Below are 24,718 nucleotides of genomic sequence, written 5' to 3' on the forward strand. Positions count from 1 at the left end.
AACCTAGTCTCCAGGCTATACTATTTACCAGGCTGATAACCTAGTCTCTGGGCTATACTGTTTACCAGGCTGTTAACCTAGTCTCTTTACTAAACTGACAGCCGTGTGCCAACAACATCTAATATGTACAGTGTGTTTACAGAAGAGCTGCTCCTGAAATCCTTGGACCTGGAACACAGGTGTATAAGGGGTTGGATTCACCTTAGCCAGGTATCGCCGGACGAGGTCGTAGCTCCTGGCAGTAACTGGTCCACAGTGTTGAGGAATCAGCTCCAGCTTCTCCAGCATTCTTGTCTGAGATCGACTCAGCACTTTGGGACTACAGACAAATACATTTCCCTCACAATTCACCATTAATTTCCCATGCATGCTGTTTGTGAGTCTCTACATTTACCATTCATTACCCATTCATGCTGTTTGAGTGTCTCTACATTTACCATTCATGCTGTTTGAGTGTCTCTACATTTACCATTCATTACCCATTCATGCTGTTTGAGTGTCTCTACATTTACCATTCATTACCCATTCATGCTGTTTGAGTGTCTCTACATTTACCATTCATGCTGTTTGAGTGTCTCTACATTTACCATTCATGCTGTTTGAGTGCCTCTACATTTACCATTCATTACCCATTCATGCTGTTTGAGTGTCTCTACATTTACCATTCATGCTGTTTGAGTGTCTCTACATTTACCATTCATTACCCATTCATGATGTTTGAGTGTCTCTACATTTACCATTCATTACCCATTCATGCTGTTTGAGTGTCTCTACATTTACCATTCATGCTGTTTGAGTGTCTCTACATTTACCATTCATTACCCATTCATGCTGTTTGAGTGTCTCTACATTTACCATTCATGCTGTTTGAGTGTCTCTACATTTACCATTCATTACCCATTCATGCTGTTTGAGTGTCTCTACATTCACCATTCATTACCCATTCATGCTGTTTGAGTGTCTCTACATTTACCATTCATGCTGTTTGAGTGTCTCTACATTTACCATTCATTACCCATTCATGCTGTTTGAGTGTCTCTACATTTACCATCCATTACCCATTCATGCTGTTTGAGTGTCTCTACATTTACCATCCATTACCCATTCATGTTGTTTGAGTGTCTCTACATTTACCATTCATTACCCATTCATGCTGTTTGAGTGTCCCTGCATTTACCATTCATTACCCATTCATGCTGTTTGAGAGTCTCTACATTTACCATTCATGCTGTTAGACATTACTGGACCACTCAAAATAAAGTGTAACCAACAATTTCCGACATTAAAAATGCACAATTATTTGCCAATCATGTTAGACAATTTTGCTTGGTAAGATATTTTGCTTGGCAAGTGATAAAGACCTTAGAAATGACTTTTTTGTAGACCATGTCAAGCTTGTATGTAGATCTCCAGCTGAGTGTATATAAACATAATCCCATTTTATTTGTCACATGCTTTAGGGACAACAGGCGTGGACTAACAGTGAAATGCACAAAAATACAGAAAATAGTAAATAAGGAATATGCTGTACACACAGTCATGTGACTAAGAATAACCTGTCTGGGTACAGGGAGAAACAGGACCAGGTCCTGTTTGGAGGGTTTATTGGTCATTTAGGTGTAGGTACTGTCAGGTTCAGGCTCAAATTAGAGGCATCTGCTCTTGGTTGACTCTAACTGGGGACCCCATTTAAGTGGCCCAATAAGTCAGTTACTTTGTGGTTCATTATTTGTGCTTCAGCCTTCTGTTCACCGTGTGCCTCTTCTTTTGTGGTTTTGGTTGGAGAGGAATAATTAAAGAAGGTACCTTCTCGCTCTGCTCCACGTGTCCTACCTCTCCTGCACTGTGACAGGCACACTTAGGTGGATCGCTAGTAGCAATGCACAGTGTGTGATGAGTGTGAAGTGTGTGTGACACAGTGTGTGTGCCCAGGTGTACCTGTCTCTGCGCCCGCTGGTCAGTGTGACAGCGATGTTCTCCCAGGCCTTCCTCCTCTCACAGGGAAGTCCTGGGGCCTCACAACCCAGACGGCTCCAACACTCGGAGAACACAGCCCTCCACTTCATCTCCGGGGGAACAGAGAGACGGCCCGGCTCTCTGCACAAGCAGGAACGCATTCATACATGAGACAGACAGAGAGAGAGACAGACAGAGAGTGAGACAGACAGACAGAGAGAGAGACAGACAGAGAGAGAGACAGACAGAGAGAGAGACAGAGAGATTTTTTATCCTTCTTTAATAAGACTACATTACATTAAGAAATCCCCACCCACCCCCAGCAACCCAACCCTCATAAAAACACATGGTGTGCTGCTACACCTCCCACAAATACATACCTCAAACCCCAATCACAATTGGACCTCAAAGCCCCCTTGTTCAACCACACAGACAGCCCCCCAAGTCCCCAAACCTCCTCAAATAGTTCAACACTGTCAATACGTTTGTAAAATTCCAACTCGACCCTAAGGCGCGCAGAGACCATCCCCCTAAATAACAACACCGGGTCCGTAACCCCTGACCCCCTGACCCGGTTCCTCCTTGTCAACAGACAACTTAGCTTGGGCAAAAATTCAACAAAACACATTTGCTCTTCTCCTCCCTTGAATACAGAGGTCCCATCACAAACATCTCTAAACAAAAACACTCCCCCAACCTCACACACACAGATTCCAACAATGACATCAACAGCATCAACCCAGCACATACAGAGAAGACATGTTGGAGAGTCTCAGCCATCATACAAAAAGGACAGCCTTCCTCAAGCCCAGGGTCAACTGGAGTCAACCAGCTATTGGTGGCCAGGGCCCCATGTAAAACCCTCCACTGGAGGTCACCAGACCGTTTGGGAGCTGGGAGTTTATAGAGCACCCTCCACCTACACCCAGCCAGGCCATCAGAGCCCAGAACCTCCTGCCATGGTTGCCCCTAACACCCTCCAACTCCCTAATGTTCCTAATGTCCCCAACGCCAGGTGAAATACCCAGGGACGCCAACACCTCCTCCACCCACATTTCTTCACACCCTTTTTCCTCCTTGGTGCGATCCGCTCCACAACACCACCAACTGGCTTGTGAAGGCCCCCCTCGCTCACACCCTCCACTAACACAGCATCAGCGACCACACCACTCCATTCCCAACAGTCCTCACTGGAGAATCTCCCACCACAACCTTCTCCACAGCGAACTGCACTATCCACCAAACCGGAGCTACAACCAGCCACCACAGGGAGATCCCCCTCCCTACCTACCGATTGGACACTCCGCCTGGCAGCCACGGGCGGCTGCTCTCCCTGTCCTTGAATCCTGTGTGGACATGCAAACTTCTTATGCCCCAGATCACCACATTCAAAACAACGCAGACTGTCTGTACTAGCAAAGCCTGCGTACATGCCATCCCCGTGGCGGATTTTAAAAGAGACATTGACCTGCTGATCCGCATGTTAAGAAACATAAACATCTGCCTACGAAAGGAGACAACATGCTTCACCGATTCTGCCCAAAACCCAGCCGACAGGACGCGAAAACCGCTAGCTACTTTACCAAACCGAACCAGCTCCTTTCGGATCTGCTCATCAACAACCCTAGTCGAAGGTGTAGAAAGAGGCGAAACAAACAACAATTAACAAAAAGCCCACTAGCAATCAGCGTACCTACCAAGGCAGCTTTCTTCATGAACACAACAACTGCTTTGTTCATTCTAGACGCCGAGTGAATATGTTCAGCACCTACCGTTTCGCCAACGGCCAGCAACACCTCCTCAACTCTAACTCCATCCACCGGTACACACCTGAAAACGTGCCTAAGCGACATCGCCATTGCGGCTGCCATGCAGTCAAGACCCAAACAAACTTCCCCCTTCCCCTCCAAGAGCTACCCGCTAATCTGGTAGGAAGAAAAATTAAGGCACCTTACAAGTTGGAAACAAAAATCATACAAAAAAAACAACAGGCCTTCTCACCACATAGCCACCTCCAAAACTCCTCATACCCCAACCTCCCAGCATGACAGAGACAGAGAGACAGACAGACAGAGAGAGAGAGACTTGACCATTACAGGTGCTGGTCATAAAATTTGAATATCATCAAAAAGCTGATTTATTTCAGTAATTCCATTCAAAAAGTGAAACTTGTATATTATATTCATTCATTACACACAGACTGATACATTTCAAATGTTTATATATTTTAATTGTGATGATTATAACTGACAACTAATGAAAATCCCAAATTCAGTCTCTCAGAAAATTTGAATATTACTTAAGACCAATACAAAACTTTTTTTTTTTTTAAATGTTGGCCAACTGAAAAGTATGAACATGACAAGTATGAGCCTGTACAGCACTCAATACTTAGTTGGGGCTCCTTTTGCCTGAATTACTGCAGCAATGCGGCGTGGCATGCAGTCGATCAGTCTGTGGCACTGCTCAGGTGTTATGAGAGCCCAGGTTGCTCTGATAGTGGCCTTCAGCTCTTCTGCATTGTTGGGTCTGGCTTATCGCATCTTCCACTTCACAATACCCCATATATTTTCTATAGGGTTACGGTCAGGTGAGTTTTCTGGCCAATTAAGAACAGGGATACCATGGTCCTTAAACCAGGTACTGGTAGCTTTGGCACTGTGTGCAGGTGCCAAGTCCTGTTGGAAAATGAAATCTGCTTCTCCATAAAGTTGGTCAGCAGCAGGAAGCATGAAGTGCTCTAAAACGTTCTGGTAGATGGCTGCGTTGACCTTGGACCTCAGAAAACACAGTGGACCAACACCAGCAGATGACATGGCCCCCCAAACCATCACTGACTGGGGAAACTTTACACTGGACTTCAAGCAACGTGGATTATGTGCCTCTCCTCTCTTCCTCCAGACTCTGGGACCTTGATTTCCAAAGGAAATGCAACATTGACTATCATCAGAGAACATAACTCAGCAGCAGTCCAGTCCATTTTGTCTTTAGCTTCGGCGAGACGATTCTGATGCTGTGTCTTGTTCAGGAGTGGCTTGACACAAGGAATGCGACAGCTGAAACCCATGTCTTGCATACGTCTGTGCGTGGTGGTTCTTGAAGCACTGACTCCAGCTGCAGTCCACTCTTTGTGAATGTCCCCCACATTGTTTCACAATCCTCTCCAGGGTGTGGTTATCCCTTTTGTCTACCATATCTTTTCCTTCCCTTTGCCTCTCTATTAATGTGCTTGGACACAGAGCTCGTTGAACAGCCAGCCTCTTTAGCTATGACCTTTTGTGCAAGGTGTCAATGGTCGTCTTTTGGACAACTGTCAAGTCAGCAGTCTTCCCCATGATTGTGTTGCCTACAGAACTAGACTGAGAGACCATTTAAAGGCCTTTGCATGTGTTTTGGGTTATTTAGCTGATTAGAGTGTAGCACCAGGTGTCTTCAATATTGAACTTTTTCACAATATTCACATCTGCTGAGATACTGAATTTGGGGTTTTCATTAGTTGTCAGTTATAATCAGCAAAATTAAAAGAAATAAACACTTGAAATATATCAGTCTGCGTGGAATTAATGTATATATTATATAAGTAATTATATAAATTTCACTTTTTGAATGGAATTACTGAAATGAATCAACTTTTCAATGATATTCTAATCTTATGACCAGCACCTGTACTCTCCATATTAAATCCATACACTCTGTAATCATATCTCTGTACTCTCCATATTAAATCCATACACTCTGTAATCATATCTCTGTACTCTCCATATTAAATCCATACACTCTGTAATCACATCTCTGTACTCTCCATATTAAATCCATACACTCTGTAATCACATTTCTGTACTCTCCATATTAAATCCATACACTCTGTAATCACATTTCTGTACTCTCCATATTAAATCCATACACTCTGTAATCATATCTCTGTACTCTCCATATTAAATCCATACACTCTGTAATCATATCTCTGTACTCTCCATATTAAATCCATACACTCTGTAATCATATCTCTGTACTCTCCATATTAAATCCATACACTCTGTAATCATATCTCTGTACTCTCCATATTAAATCCATACACTCTGTAATCATATCTCTGTACTCTCCATATTAAATCCATACACTCTGTAATCATATCTCTGTACTCTCCATATTAAATCCATACACTCTGTAATCATATCTCTGTACTCTCCATATTAAATCCATACACTCTGTAATCATATCTCTATACTCTCCATATTAAATCCATACACTCTGTAATCATATCTCTGTACTCTCCATATTAAATCCATACACTCTGTAATCATATCTCTATACTCTCCATATTAAATCCATACACTCTGTAATCATATCTCTATACTCTCCATATTAAATCCATACACTCTGTAATCACATCTCTGTACTCTCCATATTAAATCCATACACTCTGTAATCATATCTCTGTACTCTCCATATTAAATCAATACACTCTGTAATCATATCTCTGTACTCTCCATATTAAATCCATACACTCTGTAATCATATCTCTGTACTCTCCATATTAAATCAATACACTCTGTAATCATATCTCTGTACTCTCCATATTAAATCCATACACTCTGTAATCATATCTCTGTACTCTCCATATTAAATCCATACACTCTAATCATATCTCTGTTACCTTGCATCCATAGTTCCATGGAACTAACGGTTCTACCTAGAGAACATGCAGTACTTACAGAACCTGTGTTCTCTCCTTCCTGTCAGCGTCATAGAGGTCTGGCTTGCGGTAGGTTCCCGTTATGTTTAACCCTGATGTCCACTCTCCTGTGAACAGCCCCTCGATGACATCCCCATGGGGCATAGACAGAGTACCCTGGGAAAGAGACCACAAACAACTGGATTTATACGTGAAGAGGACACATTTGTTTGAATGTATTTCATGTTTGAATGTCATCCCTTTTAGTTAGTACGTCATAGTTAATCCCCTACTTTTCTTTAATTCTAGAGACAAATGTATACCGAAAATGCTCTTAACAGTGTCTTTTAAACCTACATACTATATCTGGTTTAAGTCCATTTCACAGCACTGGTTAAATAAGTTGTTAATGTAAACACTGCTATTCTGATGACAACCAGTTGTATCTTTTCAGCCAGACAGCACTCTCCAGTTGGCCCAGCTTGAGAAATGTCTGGCAGATCTTAAAACATTGGATAACAGCCAAAAATTATTCCACTTCACTCCCGACATTAATGGTGGCCCTGTTACACTAAACATGACTGTTAACAGCATTGCTGTTACCCATGCTGACCCAACGTTTCAACAAGCACATTAAATATCCAAAACAGCAGTTTCCATTTTAGGGAGGTCTCCTGAAATAGACAACTGCTGATTATTTTCCATGCATTTGTTTAATCTAGAATAGGGTACTATAATGATGACCTCTTAAGTTACCAGATTCTACCGCTAACAGAAGAGAGCAGCTCCACTGTTGATCCGGTTAAGAGCTGAGAACCAACCTACCACAGCAGCTGAATCTGCACTGCCTGTGAATCTGCACTGGCTGCCTGTGAAGCGAATCTGCACTGGCTGCCTGTGAAGCAAATCTGCACTGCCTGCCTGTGAAGCAAATCTGCACTGCCTGCCTGTGAAGCAAATCTGCACTGCCTGCCTGTGAAGCGAATCTGCACTGGCTGCCTGTGTAGCGAATCTGCACTGGCTGCCTGTGTAGCGAATCTGCACTGGCTGCCTGTGAAGCGAATCTGCACTGGCTGCCTGTGAAGCAAATCTGCACTGGCTGCCTGTGAAGCAAATCTGCACTGGTTGCCTGTGAAGCGAATCTGCACTGGCTGCCTGTGAAGCGAATCTGCACTGGCTGCCTGTGAAGCGAATCTGCACTGGCTGCCTGTGAAGCAAATCTGCACTGGCTGCCTGTGAAGCAAATCTGCACTGGCTGCCTGTGAAGCAAATCTACACTGGTTGCCTGTGAAGCGAATCTGCACTGGCTGCCTGTGAAGCGAATCTGCACTGGCTGCCTGTGAAGCGAATCTGCACTGGCTGCCTGTGAAGCGAATCTGCACTGGCTGCCTGTGAAGCGAATCTGCACTGGTTGCCTGTGAAGCTAATCTGCACTGGCTGCCTGTGAAGCGAATCTGCACTGCCTGCCTGTGAACCGAATCTGCACTGGCTGCCTGTGAAGCGAATCTGCACTGGCTGCCTGTGAAGCAAATCTGCACTGGTTGCCTGTGAAGCGAATCTGCACTGGCTGCCTGTGAAGCGAATCTGCACTGACTGCCTGTGAAGCGAATCTGCACTGGCTGCCTGTGAAGCGAATCTGCACTGGCTGCCTGTGAAGCGAATCTGCACTGGCTGCCTGTGAAGCGAATCTGCACTGGCTGCCTGTGAAGCGAATCTGCACTGCCTGCCTGTGAAGCGAATCTGCACTGGCTGCCTGTGAAGAACTACACTGACAGACCTCTTATCCCATTCAACCCAAAGATGTTATAACTCAGAAATCTACATTACCTTCCCAATAGGGGTACAGTCCATCGACATTACCTTCCCATTAGTGGTCCAGTATATCAACATTACCTTCCCATTAGTGGTCCAGTATATCAACATTACCTTCCCATTAGGGGTCCAGTATATCAACATTACCTTCCCATTAGTGGTCCAGTATATCAACATTACCTTCCCATTAGTGGTCCAGTATATCAACATTACCTTCCCATTAGTGGTCCAGTATATCAACTTAACCTTCCCATTAGTGGTCCAGTATATCAACTTAACCTTCCCATTAGTGGTCCAGTATATCAACTTAACCTTCCCATTAGGGGTCCAGTATATCAACATTACCTTCCCATTAGTGGTCCAGTATATCGACATTACCTTCCTATTAGTGGTCCAGTATATCGACATTACCTTCCTATTAGTGGTCCAGTATATCAACATTACCTTCCCATTAGTGGTCCAGTATATCAACATTACCTTCCCATTAGTGGTCCAGTATATCAACATTACCTTCCCATTAGTGGTCCAGTATATCAACATTACCTTCCCATTAGGGGTCCAGTCATCAGAAAACTCTCCCTGGAAGGTTGTGTCATCCTCAGACATTAGGAAACCAGTGCCCTGAAAAAACACAGGATAGTTCAAGTTTGAGATCATGTTCAAAAAGAAGAGTCCATTTTGAGACCAATTCTGAGGCCTATAGCAGAAAACAGACTGTGAAAAAGGCTTTCGGGGCTGAGGGGTCTGGGTGTAGGGGCCGAGGGGTCAGGGTGTAGGGGCTGAAGGGGTCAGGGTGTAGGGGCCGAGGGGTCAGGGTCTAGGGGCCGAGGGGTCAGGGTGTAGGGGCTCAAGGGGTCAGGGTGTAGGGGCCGAGGGGTCAGGGTCTAGGGGCCGAGGGGTCAGGGTGTAGGTGCTGAAGGGGTCAGGGTGTAGGGGCCGAGGGGTCAGGGTCTAGGGGCCGAGGGGTCAGGGTGTAGGGGCTGAAGGGGTCAGGGTGTAGGGGCTGAAGGGGTCAGGGTGTAGGGGCTGAGGTGTCAGGGTCTAGGGGCTGGGACTCACCATCATTTTGTTGTTGCTGAAGGCTCCTTCGTAGTAGAGACCAGTCTGTGTGACTAGGACCCCGTTGCCATGGCGTTGGTCTTCCAACCACAACCCCATGTACTTCTCTCCTCTAAGACAAGAGAACAGAATTCATATTACATAATATACTGACTAGAGAAAAATACTGTCAACATTCCAATCTAGTGAACATTAACTAACATATTCCTGTTTTACATGTGGGGGATGGCCATCTTGCAAAAGGAAAGTCCTAAGTTAGTCTGTCACAGCTGTTTGTTAGTTAGTCATTCAGAGCCGTACAATTGGGTAAACAACTATACCCACACCCAGGTCACTCAAGTTCTATTCATAATTGTACCTAGTCATGTTATCAAATACTCCATATCCTGTTTTCTTGTCTTGGAGCCACTGGCCAATGAACACACTGGAGGAAGGGCCAATCAGCTTCCCGGAACTCAGCATTCCATGGCCCTGCCGCATGTTCTCATGGAAGGATCCCTCATAAACCTCCCCTGTTGCATACCTAGTCAGAACCAAAATTCCATTACACACCTCCACTGTTACATACCATAATGACATAACCATAATGACATCATACACCTCTACTGTTACATACCATAATGACATAACCATAATGACATCATACACCTCTACTGTTACATACCATAATGACATAACCAAAATGACATCATACACCTCCACTGTTACATACCATAATAACATAACCATAATGACATCATACACCTCCACTGTTACATACCATAATGACATAACCATAATGACATCATACACCTCTACTGTTACATACCATAATGACATAACCATAATGACATCATACACCTCTACTGTTACATACCATAATGACATAACCAAAATGACATCATACACCTCCCCTGTTACATACCTGGTCAGAACCATAATGACATCCTACACCTCCCCTGTTACATACCTGGGCAGAACCATAATGACATCATACACCTTCCCTGTTACATACCTGGTCAGAACCATAATTACATCATACACCTCCCCTGTTACATACCTGGTCAGAACCATAATGACATCATACACCTCCCCTGTTACATACCTGGTCAGAACCATGAAATCATACACCTTCCCTGTTACATACCTGGTCAGAACCATGACATCATACACCTTCCCTGTTACATACCTGGGCAGAACCATGACATCATACACATTCCCTGTTACATACCTGGTTAGAACCATAATGACATCATACACCTCCCCTGGTACCTCCCCTGTTATCATAATACTACCTGGTCAGATCCATAATAATGTCATACACCTGTGAAATTGGAAACCCTCCTTCAGGGAACAGGAGTCATGTACCATGTGTATGAGACATTACAGTACGTACACAGCAGAGTTCACGCTATACTTTTCTTATTTTACGGCCAAATAAATGGCCATTAAAATTCCAGAAATCCAGCTATGTAGAACAGCTACCAGACATATGTTTTAAATATCCATATAATAGCCTACATTTAAACAGCAATAAAACACAAACACTATGATCCAACAAATGTTTTTTTATTTATATTAGTCCAGAATCTGGGAACTGAGCACCTAAGGCTGTTATAAATATTACATAATTGCTCGACCGCAATAATTTGAACCAGAATGCAATTATTTTTATAGACAATTAGGTTTTTTGCAAAATTCCTAAATCATGTTTCCAATCTGAATAAGGGATTTTGAAGCTAATGTTAGAAACGTCTCAACAAATACCACGTGAATTCTGTCAGTTTCCTGAGGATGTCCAGGCCATGGGTGCAGAAGAGCGTTTTACAGCTCTGCAGAAAATTACAGGCGCAGACCATTTACTGAATCTTGTATGTTTAAACCTAGTTTAGAATTGTTTTAAACCAATGCACCATAATGCAGCCTAACTTTCCAACATTATTATTTAATAGAGAAACTTGTTTCAGTCACTTATTTGTTGCATCAATGTGGATCGACCAAAGAAAAAACACTCAAGCGTGTGTAAAATGTTTTGACTGATACTGTAATTCAAACGTTGTCATCACTGCATATTAAATGTTGATTTTATTTTTCCTATGAAAGGAAGGCTATTTTAAACAACTACACTTTTCTGCTGTCTTGTTGGCTTTCGTGGCACCCATCACATGCATCTTTTTTTCATACTGGCCCGGGGATGTCTGCTTTGCCGTCGACATTTTGGAGTTGTATGCTGGAGTTGCTGCCAGAGTGTGCAGCTTTTGAATCTCGAGCCACGCTTAGTCACATGACCAAGTCTTACTGAAACAGCGAGTAGAGGCTGCCGTTTTCTTGGCAACAGATCATACCGGTCACACAATATTAGACTATTTAATATGCTACAAATCAAATGATTTATTTGGCATATTTCCCTCCGGCCATGTTGGCCGTGTACATTTGTATCTGCTGGACAACTACGCTTGACACCGGCGAAAACGTCGGCATTTGCCGGCTAACGTAAACCCTGGTACACAGGTCAACTCACTTGTACTTCCCGAAGCCTTGCATCTTCCCCTCCTTCCAGTGGCCCTGGTAGCGATCACACTTGTTGAGGGTTTTATTGGGCATGAAATAGTCACCATAGCTACAAAGACAAGACAGAAAATGTGTTTTGGAAAAATGCCTGAATTATGTCAACATCATTGATCATAGCGGCCACGTCTCCATGCTGACCCGTCTTTCAGTCCGTGTTTGAAGGTCCCGGTGTATGTTCTACCGTCCGGCCACTTCATGGTGCCCCTGTCCAAAAATAACCAGAATTATTTACCGCATCAACATTGTCCAAAAATAACCAGAATCATTTACCGCACCAACACTGTCCAAAAATAACCAGAATCATTTACCGCATCAACACTGTCCAAAAATAACCAGGTTCATTTACCACATCAACACTGTCCAAAAATAACCAGGTTAATTTACCGCATCAACACTGTCCAAAAATAACCAGGATAATTTACCACATCAACACTGTCCAAAAATAACCAGGTTCATTTACCACATCAACACTGTCCAAAAATAACCAGGTTCATTTACCACATCAACACTGTCCAAAAATAACCAGGTTCATTTACCACATCAACACTGTCCAAAAATAACCAGGTTCATTTACCGCATCAACACTGTCCAAAAATAACCAGGATCGTTTACCGCATCAGCACTGTCCAAAAATAACCAGGTTCATTTACCACATCAACACTGTCCAAAAATAACCAGGATCGTTTACCGCATCAACACTGTCCAAAAATAACCAGGTTAATTTACCGCATCAACACTGTCCAAAAATAACCAGGTTCATTTACCGCATCAACATTGTCCAAAAATAACCAGGTTCATTTACCGCATCAGCACTGTCCAAAAATAACCAGGTTCACTTACCGCATCAACACTGTCCAAAAATAACCAGGATCGTTTACCGCATCAGCACTGTCCAAAAATAACCAGGTTCATTTACCACATCAACACTGTCCAAAAATAACCAGGATCGTTTACCGCATCAACACTGTCCAAAAATAACCAGGATCGTTTACCACATCAACACTGTCCAAAAATAACCAGGATCGTTTACCGCATCAGCACTGTCCAAAAATAACCAGGTTCATTTACCACATCAACACTGTCCAAAAATAACCAGGATCGTTTACCGCATCAACACTGTCCAAAAATAACCAGGTTAATTTACCACATCAACACTGTCCAAAAATAACCAGGATCATTTACTGAATCAACAGAGTTACCTGACTAAATTACACTTAATGAGGGATGAAAATGATACTGAAAGCAGCTGCTTCCACACAGAAACACACATTAATGTCCCACAATGCACAGTGTACAAAAGTGTACAGGAATTTCAGTTGACTTCCTGATTAGACTGCACCGATTTGATTCGGACTAGAGACTGATTTTCCCTTGTCAACGTGGAGTCTAAAATGCCACCCTATTTGCAATGCAGTGCACTTTTATGGTTCAGGCTCTGGTCAGTTGCAGGCCACCATACAAAGAATTGGGAAAGGCATCTCCTGTTAGACTCACTTGCCATGGGGCTTGCCAGAGAGCCAACGTCCCGAGTAGGAGGCGTCCTTAAGAAGGAGGTCTTTGGAGAAGACGTAGGAGGCGGTACGAGAGTCAGCGGGAACCCCGGCGCCACTGTCCTCCCCCATCAGAACCGCCTCCACTGCCTGGTTCATGGCTCTCAGCCACCTAGCCTGGAGATACAGGGGGGCACCATGGGTACACTCAAAATGGCTTCCAGTCCATCCACAATGGGTACACTCAAAATGGCTTCCAGTCCATCCACCATGGGTACACTCAAAATGTCTTCCAGTCCATCCACCATGGGTACACTCAAAATGGCTTCCAGTCCACCCATTATGGATAAACTCAAAATGGCTACTGGCCAAGAACCTCAAGTTATTTCCCTGATTACAGGGACACCTGGCTGAAGTTCTGTACACAGGAACACCTGGAAACTGTACCTTCTCCTGCGGTGATGAGGCAAGTAGAGTAAAGCTCTCCTCGGGAGTTGTCACCTTGATGCCATACCTGAGAAACGAAGAACCAGGAAAGGGATGACTACGGATAGTCTAATAGGGATTTTAAACTGGAGAGGACACATTTCCTTCAGCTGGACTCACAGGTTGCTGCTGGCCTCCTCCGTGATGGGCTCCACCCAGAGGGTGACCAGAGGGTAGACGTGGTGAGAGGAGAACTGGAGAGACACAACCGTGGAGAGATTTCAGTACCGGGAACTTGGTTTAACTGTTATTAAAGGAAGAGATAACCCGCGCAATATTCCCCTGCTAGCCCCGTTTATTGAGCAAACGTTACGTCCTCTTGTGTTTACCCATGTTGCACAACCTTAGAAGAACCATTGGTGTTACTGAGATAACGCTGTATGTTTGCTGCAATGCTGAGTTGAGCCAATGTGCTGAATCCACGGGTTTCTGTTAGACCGTTCCCCTTCTGCAGATGCTATAGTATGTGGTGTTTGTCAGAGATTGCCTGTGTGTCTGTGTTTTGGTTGAAAAGAGGAAATAATTTGAAGACTTCTACGCAGCTTGGGTAGAAATACTTGTGTGGAAGAGAGACGTGAGCAATGACAAGCCTGAGGACTATTGGACAGAATGTCAACAGTATTCACACATACTGTAGTAATTACTGGCTCCAGATGATAATCGACACAGGACCGTTACTTTCCCTAGTTTAAAGTCTCAGTCAAAACAACACAGTTAACTGGTCACTTTCCCAACCTGAAATGGGCAAAAGAGCGTTTCTTAACGTTCTCCGGCTATTCCCATGGGGGAACACGTTCTTTGGTGCCAGGGAAAACAGGGAAAGAAATGTATTTGCTTTTCTTCATTGTGTCACACTGGACACAGGGAGCTCAATTCAACATAACAAGCCAAACCTGGAACTGACTACAGCTGCTGAACTTCCCTTTCTGTACTCTCAAAGTTCTCTTTGTTTCACTGACATTAACGTCAGTTTCATATCAACCAACATCTAAGCTGATGCACGTTTCATTTAGCATGACTAAATACAAGGTCAAATGTGGGAAGGGACAGGGATGCGGGCAAGGGGTTAATTTGGGATACAGCCAAGGAATTAGCTGCTAATCAGGCGGAGATTGTTGTAAAATCACACCCAGGACCACCAGGCGCCAGAAGGACCTGGCTTGGAAGTAAAAAAGCTAAGCCAGCCTGAAGACCCAAGCAGAGACCGAGGAAAGGGAGGGGCAGGTTACCAAAACAACGGCGGACCGTGCATAGGCTGCTTACCAAAGCTCTTTATAAGACAGCCCTTATAAAGACTGTGTCAAAAACACGGCTTCACATCAGAAATAATACCAACTCCCTGTGGCTTGACTCTCTCCCAGGGTCTGGATACACAAGGTCCACCCCCTTTCAGGTAAATCCTTATCATTCAAATAGACCTTATGCACACAACACAGTTTGTGTAACTTCTACATAGTTGTTTTTCATTCTGCATGAGTGCAGCTAGTTCAGCCAGGGAACCTGAGTGAGTATTGGCTCAGCAATGGTCCAGCTGACATCTGGATCTCTCCTACCAAAGCCTGAAGATTCCTAATCTAATATGGCGGTCTATTGAAGTCGGCCAGGGTACTCACTCTGTCTGCTACTTTGCTGGTCGTTTTGCATGTGGTAGCTAAACCCACACCAGGCTCCACCCACCAACCCAACCCATACATTTTAAAGGTAAAAACTCTCTAAAGTATTTTCCCAAAGGTTGTATAGTTGCATGAGTATCTCGGTGGACTGACCTGTGCGTGGACGAGAAGATCGTTGAACAGGACGAACCAGTTCACAGAGAACCTTCCAGCGTTCTGGAGAGTCAGGCTCTTGTCACTGCTTTCACACACCAGCCTGCGTTGGGGCCTTCGCAAAACATCCTGAGGACCGGGCAGAGAAGATTGAACCAAGCTGGAGGGAGCCATGTTTATTAAGAGGAAACTGAAGTTCCAGTCTGAACATTATGAGAGGGCCACTATCACCCCGTTAACCGTTACTATGTGACACTTATCAATTGTGCCTCTTAGTTATGTTTTCAAAAAGATACAGTACAGGCCAAAAGTTTGGACACACCTTCTCATTCAATGCGTTTTCTTTATTTTCATGACAATTTACATTGTAGATTCTCACTGAAGGCATCAAATCTATGAATGAACACATATGGAATTATGTACTTAACAAAAAAGTGTGAAATAACTGAAAACATGTCTTATATTTTAGATTCCTCAAAGTAGCAACCCTTTGCTTTTTTGATAGTGCTGCAAACCCTTGGTGTTCTCTCAATGAGCTTCATGAGGTAGTCACCTGAAATGGTTTTCACTTCACAGGTGTGCCTTGTCAGGGTTAATTAGTGGACTTTTTCCCTTATTAATGGGGTTGGGACCATCAGTTGGGTTGTGCAGAAGTCAGGTTGATACACAGCTAACAGCCCTATTGAACAACTGTTAGAATTCATATTATGGCAAGAACCAATCAGCTAAGCAAAGAGAAACGAGTGGCCATCATTACTTGCAGATGCTAGAGAAAAATTGCGAGAACTTAGAATGTGTCCCCAAGTGCAGTCGCAAAAAACATCAAGCGCTACAACAAAACTGGCTCACATGAGGACCGCCCCAGGAATGGAAGACCAAGAGTCACCTCTGCTGCTGAGGATAAGTTCATCCGAGTCACCAGCCTCAGAAATCGCAGGTTAACAGCAGCTCAGATTAGAGACCAGCTGAATGCCACACAGAGTTTTAGCAGCAGACACATCTCTAGAACAACTGTTAAGAGGAGACTGCGTGAATCAGGCCTTCATGGTCAAGAAGCTGCTAGGAAACCACTGCTAAGGAGAGGCGACAAGCAGAAGAGATTTGTTTGGGCCAAGAAACACAAGGAATGGACATTAGACCAGTGGAAATCTGTGCTTTGGTCTGATGAGTCAAAATTTGAGATCTTTGGTTCCAACCGCCGTGTCTTTGTGCGACGCAGAAAAGGTGAACGGATGGATTCTACATGCCTGGTTCCCACCGTGAAGCATGGAGGAGGAGGTGTGATGGTGTGGGGGTGCTTTGCTGGTGACACTGTTGGGGATTTATTCAAAATTGAAGGCATCCTGAACCAGCATGGCTACCACAGCATCCTGCAGCGACATTCCATCTCATCCGGTTTGCGTTTAGTTGGACCGTCATTTATTTTTCAACAGGTCAATGACCCCAAACACACCTCCAGGCTGTGTAAGGGCTATTTGACCAAGAAGGAGAGTGATGGTGTGCTGCGCCAGATGACCTGGCCTCCACAGTCACCGGACCTGAACCCAATCGAGGTGGTTTGGGGTGAGCTGGACCGCAGAGTGAACGCAAAAGGAGAACTGTTGGAAAACCATTTCAGGTGACTACCTCTTGAAGCTCATCAAGAGAATGCCAAGAGTGTGCAAAGTAGTAATCAGAGCAAAGGGTGGCTACTTTGAAGAAGCTAGAATATAAGACATGTTTTCAGTTATTTCATACTTTTTTGTTAAGTACATAATTCCATGTGTTCATTCATAGTTTTGATGCCTTCAGTGAGAATCTACAATGTAAATCATGAAAATAAAGGAAACGCATTGAATGAGAAGGTGTGTCCAAACGTTTGGCCTGTACTGTATAAAGGTGTAAAATAAACACCAATTAGGGAATGTTCTCAACAATGTACAGACACATAATCAAATGATAATAATTAAATCATTGGGATGTTTTCCTGTTGTCACATGGTCATCATGTTGAGATTAAAGCTATGTCTGTCCCAAAAACTGAACAAACTCTCAGGGTCAAGTCACTATATGATAGCCAGGTCTCAGATCTCTCTAGGCATTCATCGTCTGAGTTGGGAATTCAACGCAAACAGACGCTGGTGACAGTAGGAATCACCAGGTCTTTGAAAGACAAACATAAGCTAGGGGTAAACATGTTGACAAACATGTGGACCTTGACATATTACAGCCAACATCCCATAAGGACTCACAGATTGAATTACCTCATGCCAAATGAACAATAACACTTCTACGTTACGTACATATTGGGTTGCTGTAGGACGTTGGACCATCCACGATAATACAAAGAAGGTGGAAACTTCTCTACTCCAGTCACTGCTTTCATTATATTTAAAGGAGACAGGTTGAACTCACAATAGTCTTGCCGGAGTTTGTCTTCCAGAACTGGTTGGTGGACTCTGCCTCCTTCTGTCTTCTCCCCAGGCTGACAGACAAGGCCTCATACCGGGAGCAGCCCTCTTGTAGCTTCTGGTACTCTACTGTGCTCTGACAACCAGGAACAAAGCTTTTTAAATACAAAGGGTTTGATAAAATGTACAAGAAAGGTGAGTAGATGAGATCAGAACTGAATAGAGTATAGTCGAAGACAAAAGAAGAGATGATGGATGCAGAGACCAGTTGATCAGGAGAGTTGAAGAAAATAATGTTGAAAAGAGTAAACAGTAGATGAACAGGAAAAGAGGTTAAGAGAAAAGAGAGAATATACAGTGACACTACATGCAAGGGAGTTTGAAGGGTGTTACAAATGTTTGTTATGGAATAATTATTAACATCAAAATGTACCTACCACATCAAAACAGGTGGCCAGTTTGAGCAGCAATCTGTTGTATACATGGAGGTGTTGTAAAGGCATATAGAACAGCAGCACCAACAGGTCACCGAGGGAAACTTTGTCTGCACTGCACTCTGACAGATGACGCAACACCTCCAACTTCTTACCAAAACACTCCCTGAAGGTCAGATAAGGGAAGTGTCACGAATGCCAATACAGCTGTACATCCTAGTTTGATCATGCCAGGATATCACATTAGAATTTTGGAACCACCCACACAAAAACCATTAAGAATCTCATTCCTATACCAGTGGCCATAGTCGGTTATCACCTTTAAGGTCTGTTCTTACTGTGGTTGTATTTGATGGTTCTACCTAACAGTATCTAAATAAATGGATATAACTGACAGTAAAACTCCATAGTTCTACCTAACAGTCACCAAGTAAATTAATCTACACGCTATCGGTCAAGAGTTTTAGAACATCTCAGTTATTCCAGTTTTATTGAAATTCACACACTTCCGTGACTTAACGTACTCTTAAATTTAAGCAATGAACAAATAAACAATTGGAGACAAAAAATTAATAATTTCCATAGTTTTGTTTAACATAATGTAATCTAAGTTTTTAACTCTTCCAAGTAGCCATCTTTTGTAGATCTATTGGAAATCCAATACTGTCTGGAAGGTTCTTTCCAACACTGTTGCAGAGGTTCCCACATGTGTTGCACTAGTAGGATGTTTTGCTTCCACACTACAGCCCAGTTCATCCCAAACCAGCTGGATGGGCTTTAAGTCTAGAGACTGGGCTGGGCATTCCAGGATTTGAAACCTACCTTCTTGTTCTTTTCTTCTATGGTTCTGACATAGCCTGGAGGTGTGTTATTGGTCATTATCTTGCTGTATGATGAACCCCTGACCAACTATGCATACACCAGAGAGTATTGCATGGTGTTGCAAAATGCTGTGGTAGCTGTTTTGGGTCAGAGTACCAATCACTCTGTCCAAGTTGTTGACTCTGGATCCAGCAAAAGAGCCCCAGACCATCACACTACCTCTTTAATGTTTGACAGCTGGTGTCACACACTGAGGAACCATCCTTTTGCCGACTCGACAGCATACAAAAACCCAAACTTTGATTAAATTTGAATTGATCAGTCCATAAGACCTCATTCCAGTCTTCAGTAGTCCACAGGTGGTGCTTCGTGGCCCAGGCCAGCCTTTTTTCTTATCTTGCCAACTTAGCAATGGCTTTCTTACTGCCACTGGACCTGTCAAACCTGCAGTTCAAAGTCTTCTCTTCACAGTTAAAACTGAGACTTGCTTACTTCGACCAGTGTTAAACTGTGAAGTTGATGTCCTGTGAGTCGCCTATCATGCAAGCTTTGACTCTCAGAAATTTGACATCTGATTCAGTAGTGGCTTTGGATCTGCCAGACCTCTTCCTGACATTATTTTAGCAATATACTACTTCATGCAGTACAATACTGTCCAAATAATGCTTAAGAGGGGTATAATAACACGGTCTGTTCCAAGACCATTTTCAACAGAAGTTGGGACACCTGTAGGAATTGTTAGCATCAACGTTCAAGGCTTAATTTACTTCCATTGCTGCAGAACGGCTATAAGTTGTAACTAGGGATGCAAAGGTGCACGGTATGTTATTGACCTGTTCAGTATGCCGCCTACGGTTCAATACGCACATGTGAACAGCAGAGTTACAATATGCAGGTCATTTTCCTATAATGGTGGAGAGTGCCTGCCTCAAGTGGAGGAGTTTAAGTATCTAGGGGTCTTGTTCACGAGTGAGGGAAGGATGGAACGGGAGATTGACAGACGGATCGGTGCAGCTTCTGCAGTAATGCAGTCGATGTATCGGTCTGTCGTGGTGAAGAAAGAGCTGAGCCGCAAGGCGAAGCTCTCGATTTACCAGTCAATCTACGTTCCTACTCTCACCTATGGTCATGAGCTTTGGGTCATGACCGAAAGGACAAGATCCCGGATACAGGCGGCCGAAATGAGTTTTCTCCGCAGGGTGGCTGGGCGATCCCTTAGAGATAGGGTGAGAAGCTCGGTCACCCGGGAGGAGCTCAGAGTAGAGCCACTGCTCCTCCACATCGAGAGGGGTCAGCTGAGGTGGCTTGGGCATCTTTTTCGGATGCCTCCGGAACGCCTTCCTGGGAAGGTGTTCCGGTCCCGTCCCACCGGGAGGAGACCCCGGGGAAGACCTAGGACACGCTGGAGGGACTATGTCTCCCGGCTGGCCTGGGAACGCCTCGGTGTCCCCCCGGAAGAGCTAGAGGAAGTGTCTGGGGAGAGGGAAGTCTGGGCATCCCTGCTTAGACTGCTGCCCCCGCGACCCGGCCCCGGATAAGCGGAAGAAGATGGATGGATGGATGGATTTTCCTATAATTCCCAAAACATGCTTATTGCTCTGCAGACTACACACTCATTGTAGACAGACATTCCTCTTCAGCTTTCTAACGGACGCCTGAAGGTTTTGTGCCAAAATTGGCTGGTATTTGGAACTGTTCATAATTCCCTCCACCCTGACTAAGGCCCGGTTCCAGGTGAAGAAAAACAGCCCCAAAGCCTGATGCTCCCACCACCATGCTTCACTGGGGGTATGGTGTTCTTTGGGTGATGTGCAGTGTTGTTTTTGCGCCAAACATACCTTTTGGAATTATGGCCAAAAGATCAACCTTGGTTTCATCAGACCATAGCACATTTTCCCACGTGCGTTTGGGGGATTTGATGTTTGTTTTTGCAAACTTCATCCAGGCTTGGATGTTTTTCTTTGTAAGAAAAGGCTTCCGTCTTGACCCCTACCTCATAGCCCATTTATATGAAGAATATGGGGGATTATTGTCAAATGTAGCACACAGCCAGTACTTGTCAGCTGTTTACCACTTACCTTTCTACCATTTCAGGTCATTCACTGGACTTATCAGAACTGCTTAAATTTTTTTTTAAACTGGAAACATTTTGTTATTTTAAAACATTTGACTAGTATTATATATAACTGAAGAACTCCATGATTCTAGCGAACAGTCACTAAGTAAATGGGATGTAAAGTGGGGCAAAAAAGTATTTAGTCAGCCACCAATTGTGCAAGTTCCCCCACTTAAAAATATGAGAGAGGCCTGTAATTTTCATCATAGGTTCACTTCAACTATGAGAGACAAAACGACAAAATAAAATCCAGAAAATCACATTTAAGATTTCGAATGAATTTATTGGTAAATTATGGTGGAAAATAAGTATTTTCAATAAGCATTAGCAAACATGCTAACACAGCATGGTAAGGACTAATTTGCTAGTAGTGAACCCATATTTTATAAAATTAATAGGCAATCCAACTTTTTCGTACAAACTTACACGCATTTGTAATTTGGCCTATTCTTTTTGCACTGAGTCGGATTTTTACTGCTACTTTGGTAACACATTCCTAAGCTTTAATAAAACTATAGTAAAATGTATGTCATTGAGTACAAAAAAGAAAAAAGACCCCTTGGTAGTTATTACATTATTGGCGGCTTGTGATTTATTGCATACACAGTAATATATAAAAGACACTATTCATTAGGATACATGATTAGATTTTTTGTCATCTGATTGTTTTATATCACAATATCACCAAATCTGTAGAGCTAAACGCGGCGCTACAGACATTTAATCACATTTGGCTGAGCAGGAAGCCACTGAAGGTTGTGAGGTTGATGGAGTCCCATACATGTGCGTTTGCCTTGAGACGCATGTAGACCCGGTCCCCAACCTCCAGATGGATGATGACAGCATTTCCTCCGTTGTCGGCGCCATCATGGTCAGACTTGTGGTCATATGAACTGGCCATCAGCTCTTCATTCTTAAATAGGGAAATGTATTTGATCTGATTTCCTCCCGCATGGTAGAAGAAGATGAAGTGGTAGACCCCTTGAACAGGAGCAACAAATACACCTGTGCTTGGGTTGTAGGCACTGCCGATGTTAGTGATTACAGTTTTGTAGATCAGGGTGGTGTCATGGTCGAATGGCCCAGTGTGACCAGTCCCTCCTAGGGCAGCCGAAAAAAACACATTGGTTCTCTCCTTATTCTTCATTTCCTCAATTTTGGTTTCCATGGCTGCCAGTCTTTCCACTGTAGTGCGTAGTTTCTCCTCCATGGCACCAAAGTCTTTTAGAAGCTTCCATGTGTCAGGATTGAATGAGCCAACTGATGTCTGTTCATTATAATTTTTAATCTTCTGAATATCGTCTTGTGCCACATACAGACTGTAGAAGCACAGTGATACCAACAGAAAGGCAGTAGCCTTCATCTTCTCTGGATTCAGTTTCCTGTTTTGGAGTTTGCGGTGTCTTGTCTTTTTATACAGCGTGGAGGGAGACAGAATTTCAGATACCCCTTGTACTGTACTGCCCATGATTTCACAATTATTTATTTCAACATGAAGCTGCGCAACATGTTCCCTGTCAGCTGTAATCTGTGTACAGAGCCTTTGGAAACTATACAGACCTTTTCACATTCCATACATTCTTCACATTTACATATTGGTCAGTTAGTTTGCACCTTCGTATCTTACAGTAGTGAATACATTTTAAAAAAGCTAGGTGAAACAACCACAAAGCTTAGTGAGTGCATTTCAATCAATGGATTAGTGTTACAAGTATCTCCACTCAAGCTCTGTCAAATTCAATGGTGAGCCTCAGTTAACACTTGGCCTCATGACTGGCCTCATGACTGGCCTCATAACTGGCTTCATGACTGGCTTCATGACTGCCTTCATGACTGGCTTCAAGACTGGCCTCATAACTGGCTTCATGACTGGCTTCATGACTGGCCTGGCCCGTCAAGGACAATCGCATCCCCAAGCCCCCCCAACATTTTCTTTTCAAATATGCCTTGATGGACTTTCTGAGAATTAACTTTTTTCTTTCAAATTACAAATCTTTGTAAACCCTAGAAATGGTTGTGCGTGAAAATCCTAGTAACTGAGCAGATTGTGAAATACTCAGACCGGCCCGTCTGGCACCAACAACCATGCCACGCTCAAAATTGCTTAAATCACCTTTCTTTCCCATTCTGACATTCAGTTTGGAGTTCAGGAGATTGTCTTGACCAGGACCACACCCCTAAATGCCTTGAAGCAACTGCCATGTGATAGGTTGATTAGATAATTGCATTAATGAGAAACTGAACAGGTGTTCCTAATAATCCTTTAGGTGAGTGTATGTCTATTACCCTAACGCTACTTGAACTGTAACTGTGCTTAAACTGTGTTTTCTCTAAAATACGTTTGAAGTGTATAGTAGAACTTGCTGTTATATACTATGTAAAGTGAGAATGACTGTTACACTTCTTGTTTTGTTGTCCGATAATCTTCCATTTACAACCCAACAGGGCCACTTTGAGACAAATCTATGAAACCCTGATCAGAATATCCATACAATGTTGACTGTTTGTGACTGCACTCAACACGCAACCACGCCAAAATAAACATGCAACCACGCCATAATAAACATGCAACCACGCCAAAATAAACATGCAACCACGCCAAAATAAACATGCAACCACACCAAAAAAAAAATAGGTAACATTTTGGGACTTGGCAACTACAAACTTTTAATAAATTGGCAACTACACACTTGTTTCTATAGTTTGAAACCAGATCAAACAATTCTACTATGGAATTAGTTATTTATCCTGTAAGTTAACCTTCAAAGTGTTCAATTCATTCTAAATTAACCATCCCTTACCTCTGTGTAAAATATAAAAGCTTGGGAGTTGAGACTATTGCTTTGGATCATTCAAACAGATTGAAATCCCATTTCCAATACACCACAGTCCTCCCTGGAAATTCTTAACTCTGTTCTTTTTATTTTACAAAGAAAAAAAACATTTGTTCAATAACACTGTAACCATCGCTGTAACCCCCCATTTATAATGTTGCAGTCATACCTTGTAATTACAAAGTCAGTTTGTCTGGAGGTCTTCTTGCCCTTTTTGGCCTCTGGCTGTAGTCTCGGCCCTCAGTATCACAGCCTGACACACTCTGGCTGTAGTCTCGGCCCTCAGTCTCACAGCCTGACACACTCTGGCTGTAGTCTCGGCCCTCAGT

General features: G+C 43.5%; 2 protein-coding genes across 2 annotated transcripts in view; both read right to left on the reverse strand.

The window, feature by feature from the left end:
• Positions 1-24,718, reverse strand: part of als2a (alsin Rho guanine nucleotide exchange factor ALS2 a) — a 63,426-nt gene that overhangs the window by 14,299 nt on the left and 24,409 nt on the right. The window contains exons 14-27 of the mRNA XM_029116071.2: positions 18,621-18,783; positions 18,188-18,319; positions 15,795-15,923; positions 14,149-14,222; positions 13,990-14,056; positions 13,547-13,719; positions 12,191-12,256; positions 12,003-12,101; positions 9,861-10,025; positions 9,503-9,614; positions 8,987-9,064; positions 6,672-6,808; positions 1,939-2,097; positions 202-319 (exon numbers count right to left, since the gene is read on the reverse strand). Of these exons, the coding sequence (XP_028971904.2) occupies positions 202-319; positions 1,939-2,097; positions 6,672-6,808; positions 8,987-9,064; positions 9,503-9,614; positions 9,861-10,025; positions 12,003-12,101; positions 12,191-12,256; positions 13,547-13,719; positions 13,990-14,056; positions 14,149-14,222; positions 15,795-15,923; positions 18,188-18,319; positions 18,621-18,783 (1,672 nt within the window). The remainder of the gene's footprint in view (positions 1-201; positions 320-1,938; positions 2,098-6,671; positions 6,809-8,986; positions 9,065-9,502; positions 9,615-9,860; positions 10,026-12,002; positions 12,102-12,190; positions 12,257-13,546; positions 13,720-13,989; positions 14,057-14,148; positions 14,223-15,794; positions 15,924-18,187; positions 18,320-18,620; positions 18,784-24,718) is intronic.
• Positions 22,119-22,966, reverse strand: LOC105008584 (complement C1q-like protein 2). The gene has a single exon (XM_010867918.5). It carries the CDS (start codon positions 22,916-22,918, stop codon positions 22,280-22,282), a length of 639 nt encoding a protein of 212 aa, XP_010866220.2. The 5' UTR covers positions 22,919-22,966; the 3' UTR covers positions 22,119-22,279.

This window comes from Esox lucius, chromosome 20 (genome assembly GCF_011004845.1).
Source record: "Esox lucius isolate fEsoLuc1 chromosome 20, fEsoLuc1.pri, whole genome shotgun sequence".
Lineage (NCBI taxonomy): Eukaryota > Metazoa > Chordata > Actinopteri > Esociformes > Esocidae > Esox > Esox lucius.

Bases quoted from the DNA above. Each gene is read 5' to 3' on its own strand.
- LOC105008584 (XM_010867918.5), bottom strand. From the start codon at position 22,918: ATGAAGGCTACTGCCTTTCTGTTGGTATCACTGTGCTTCTACAGTCTG.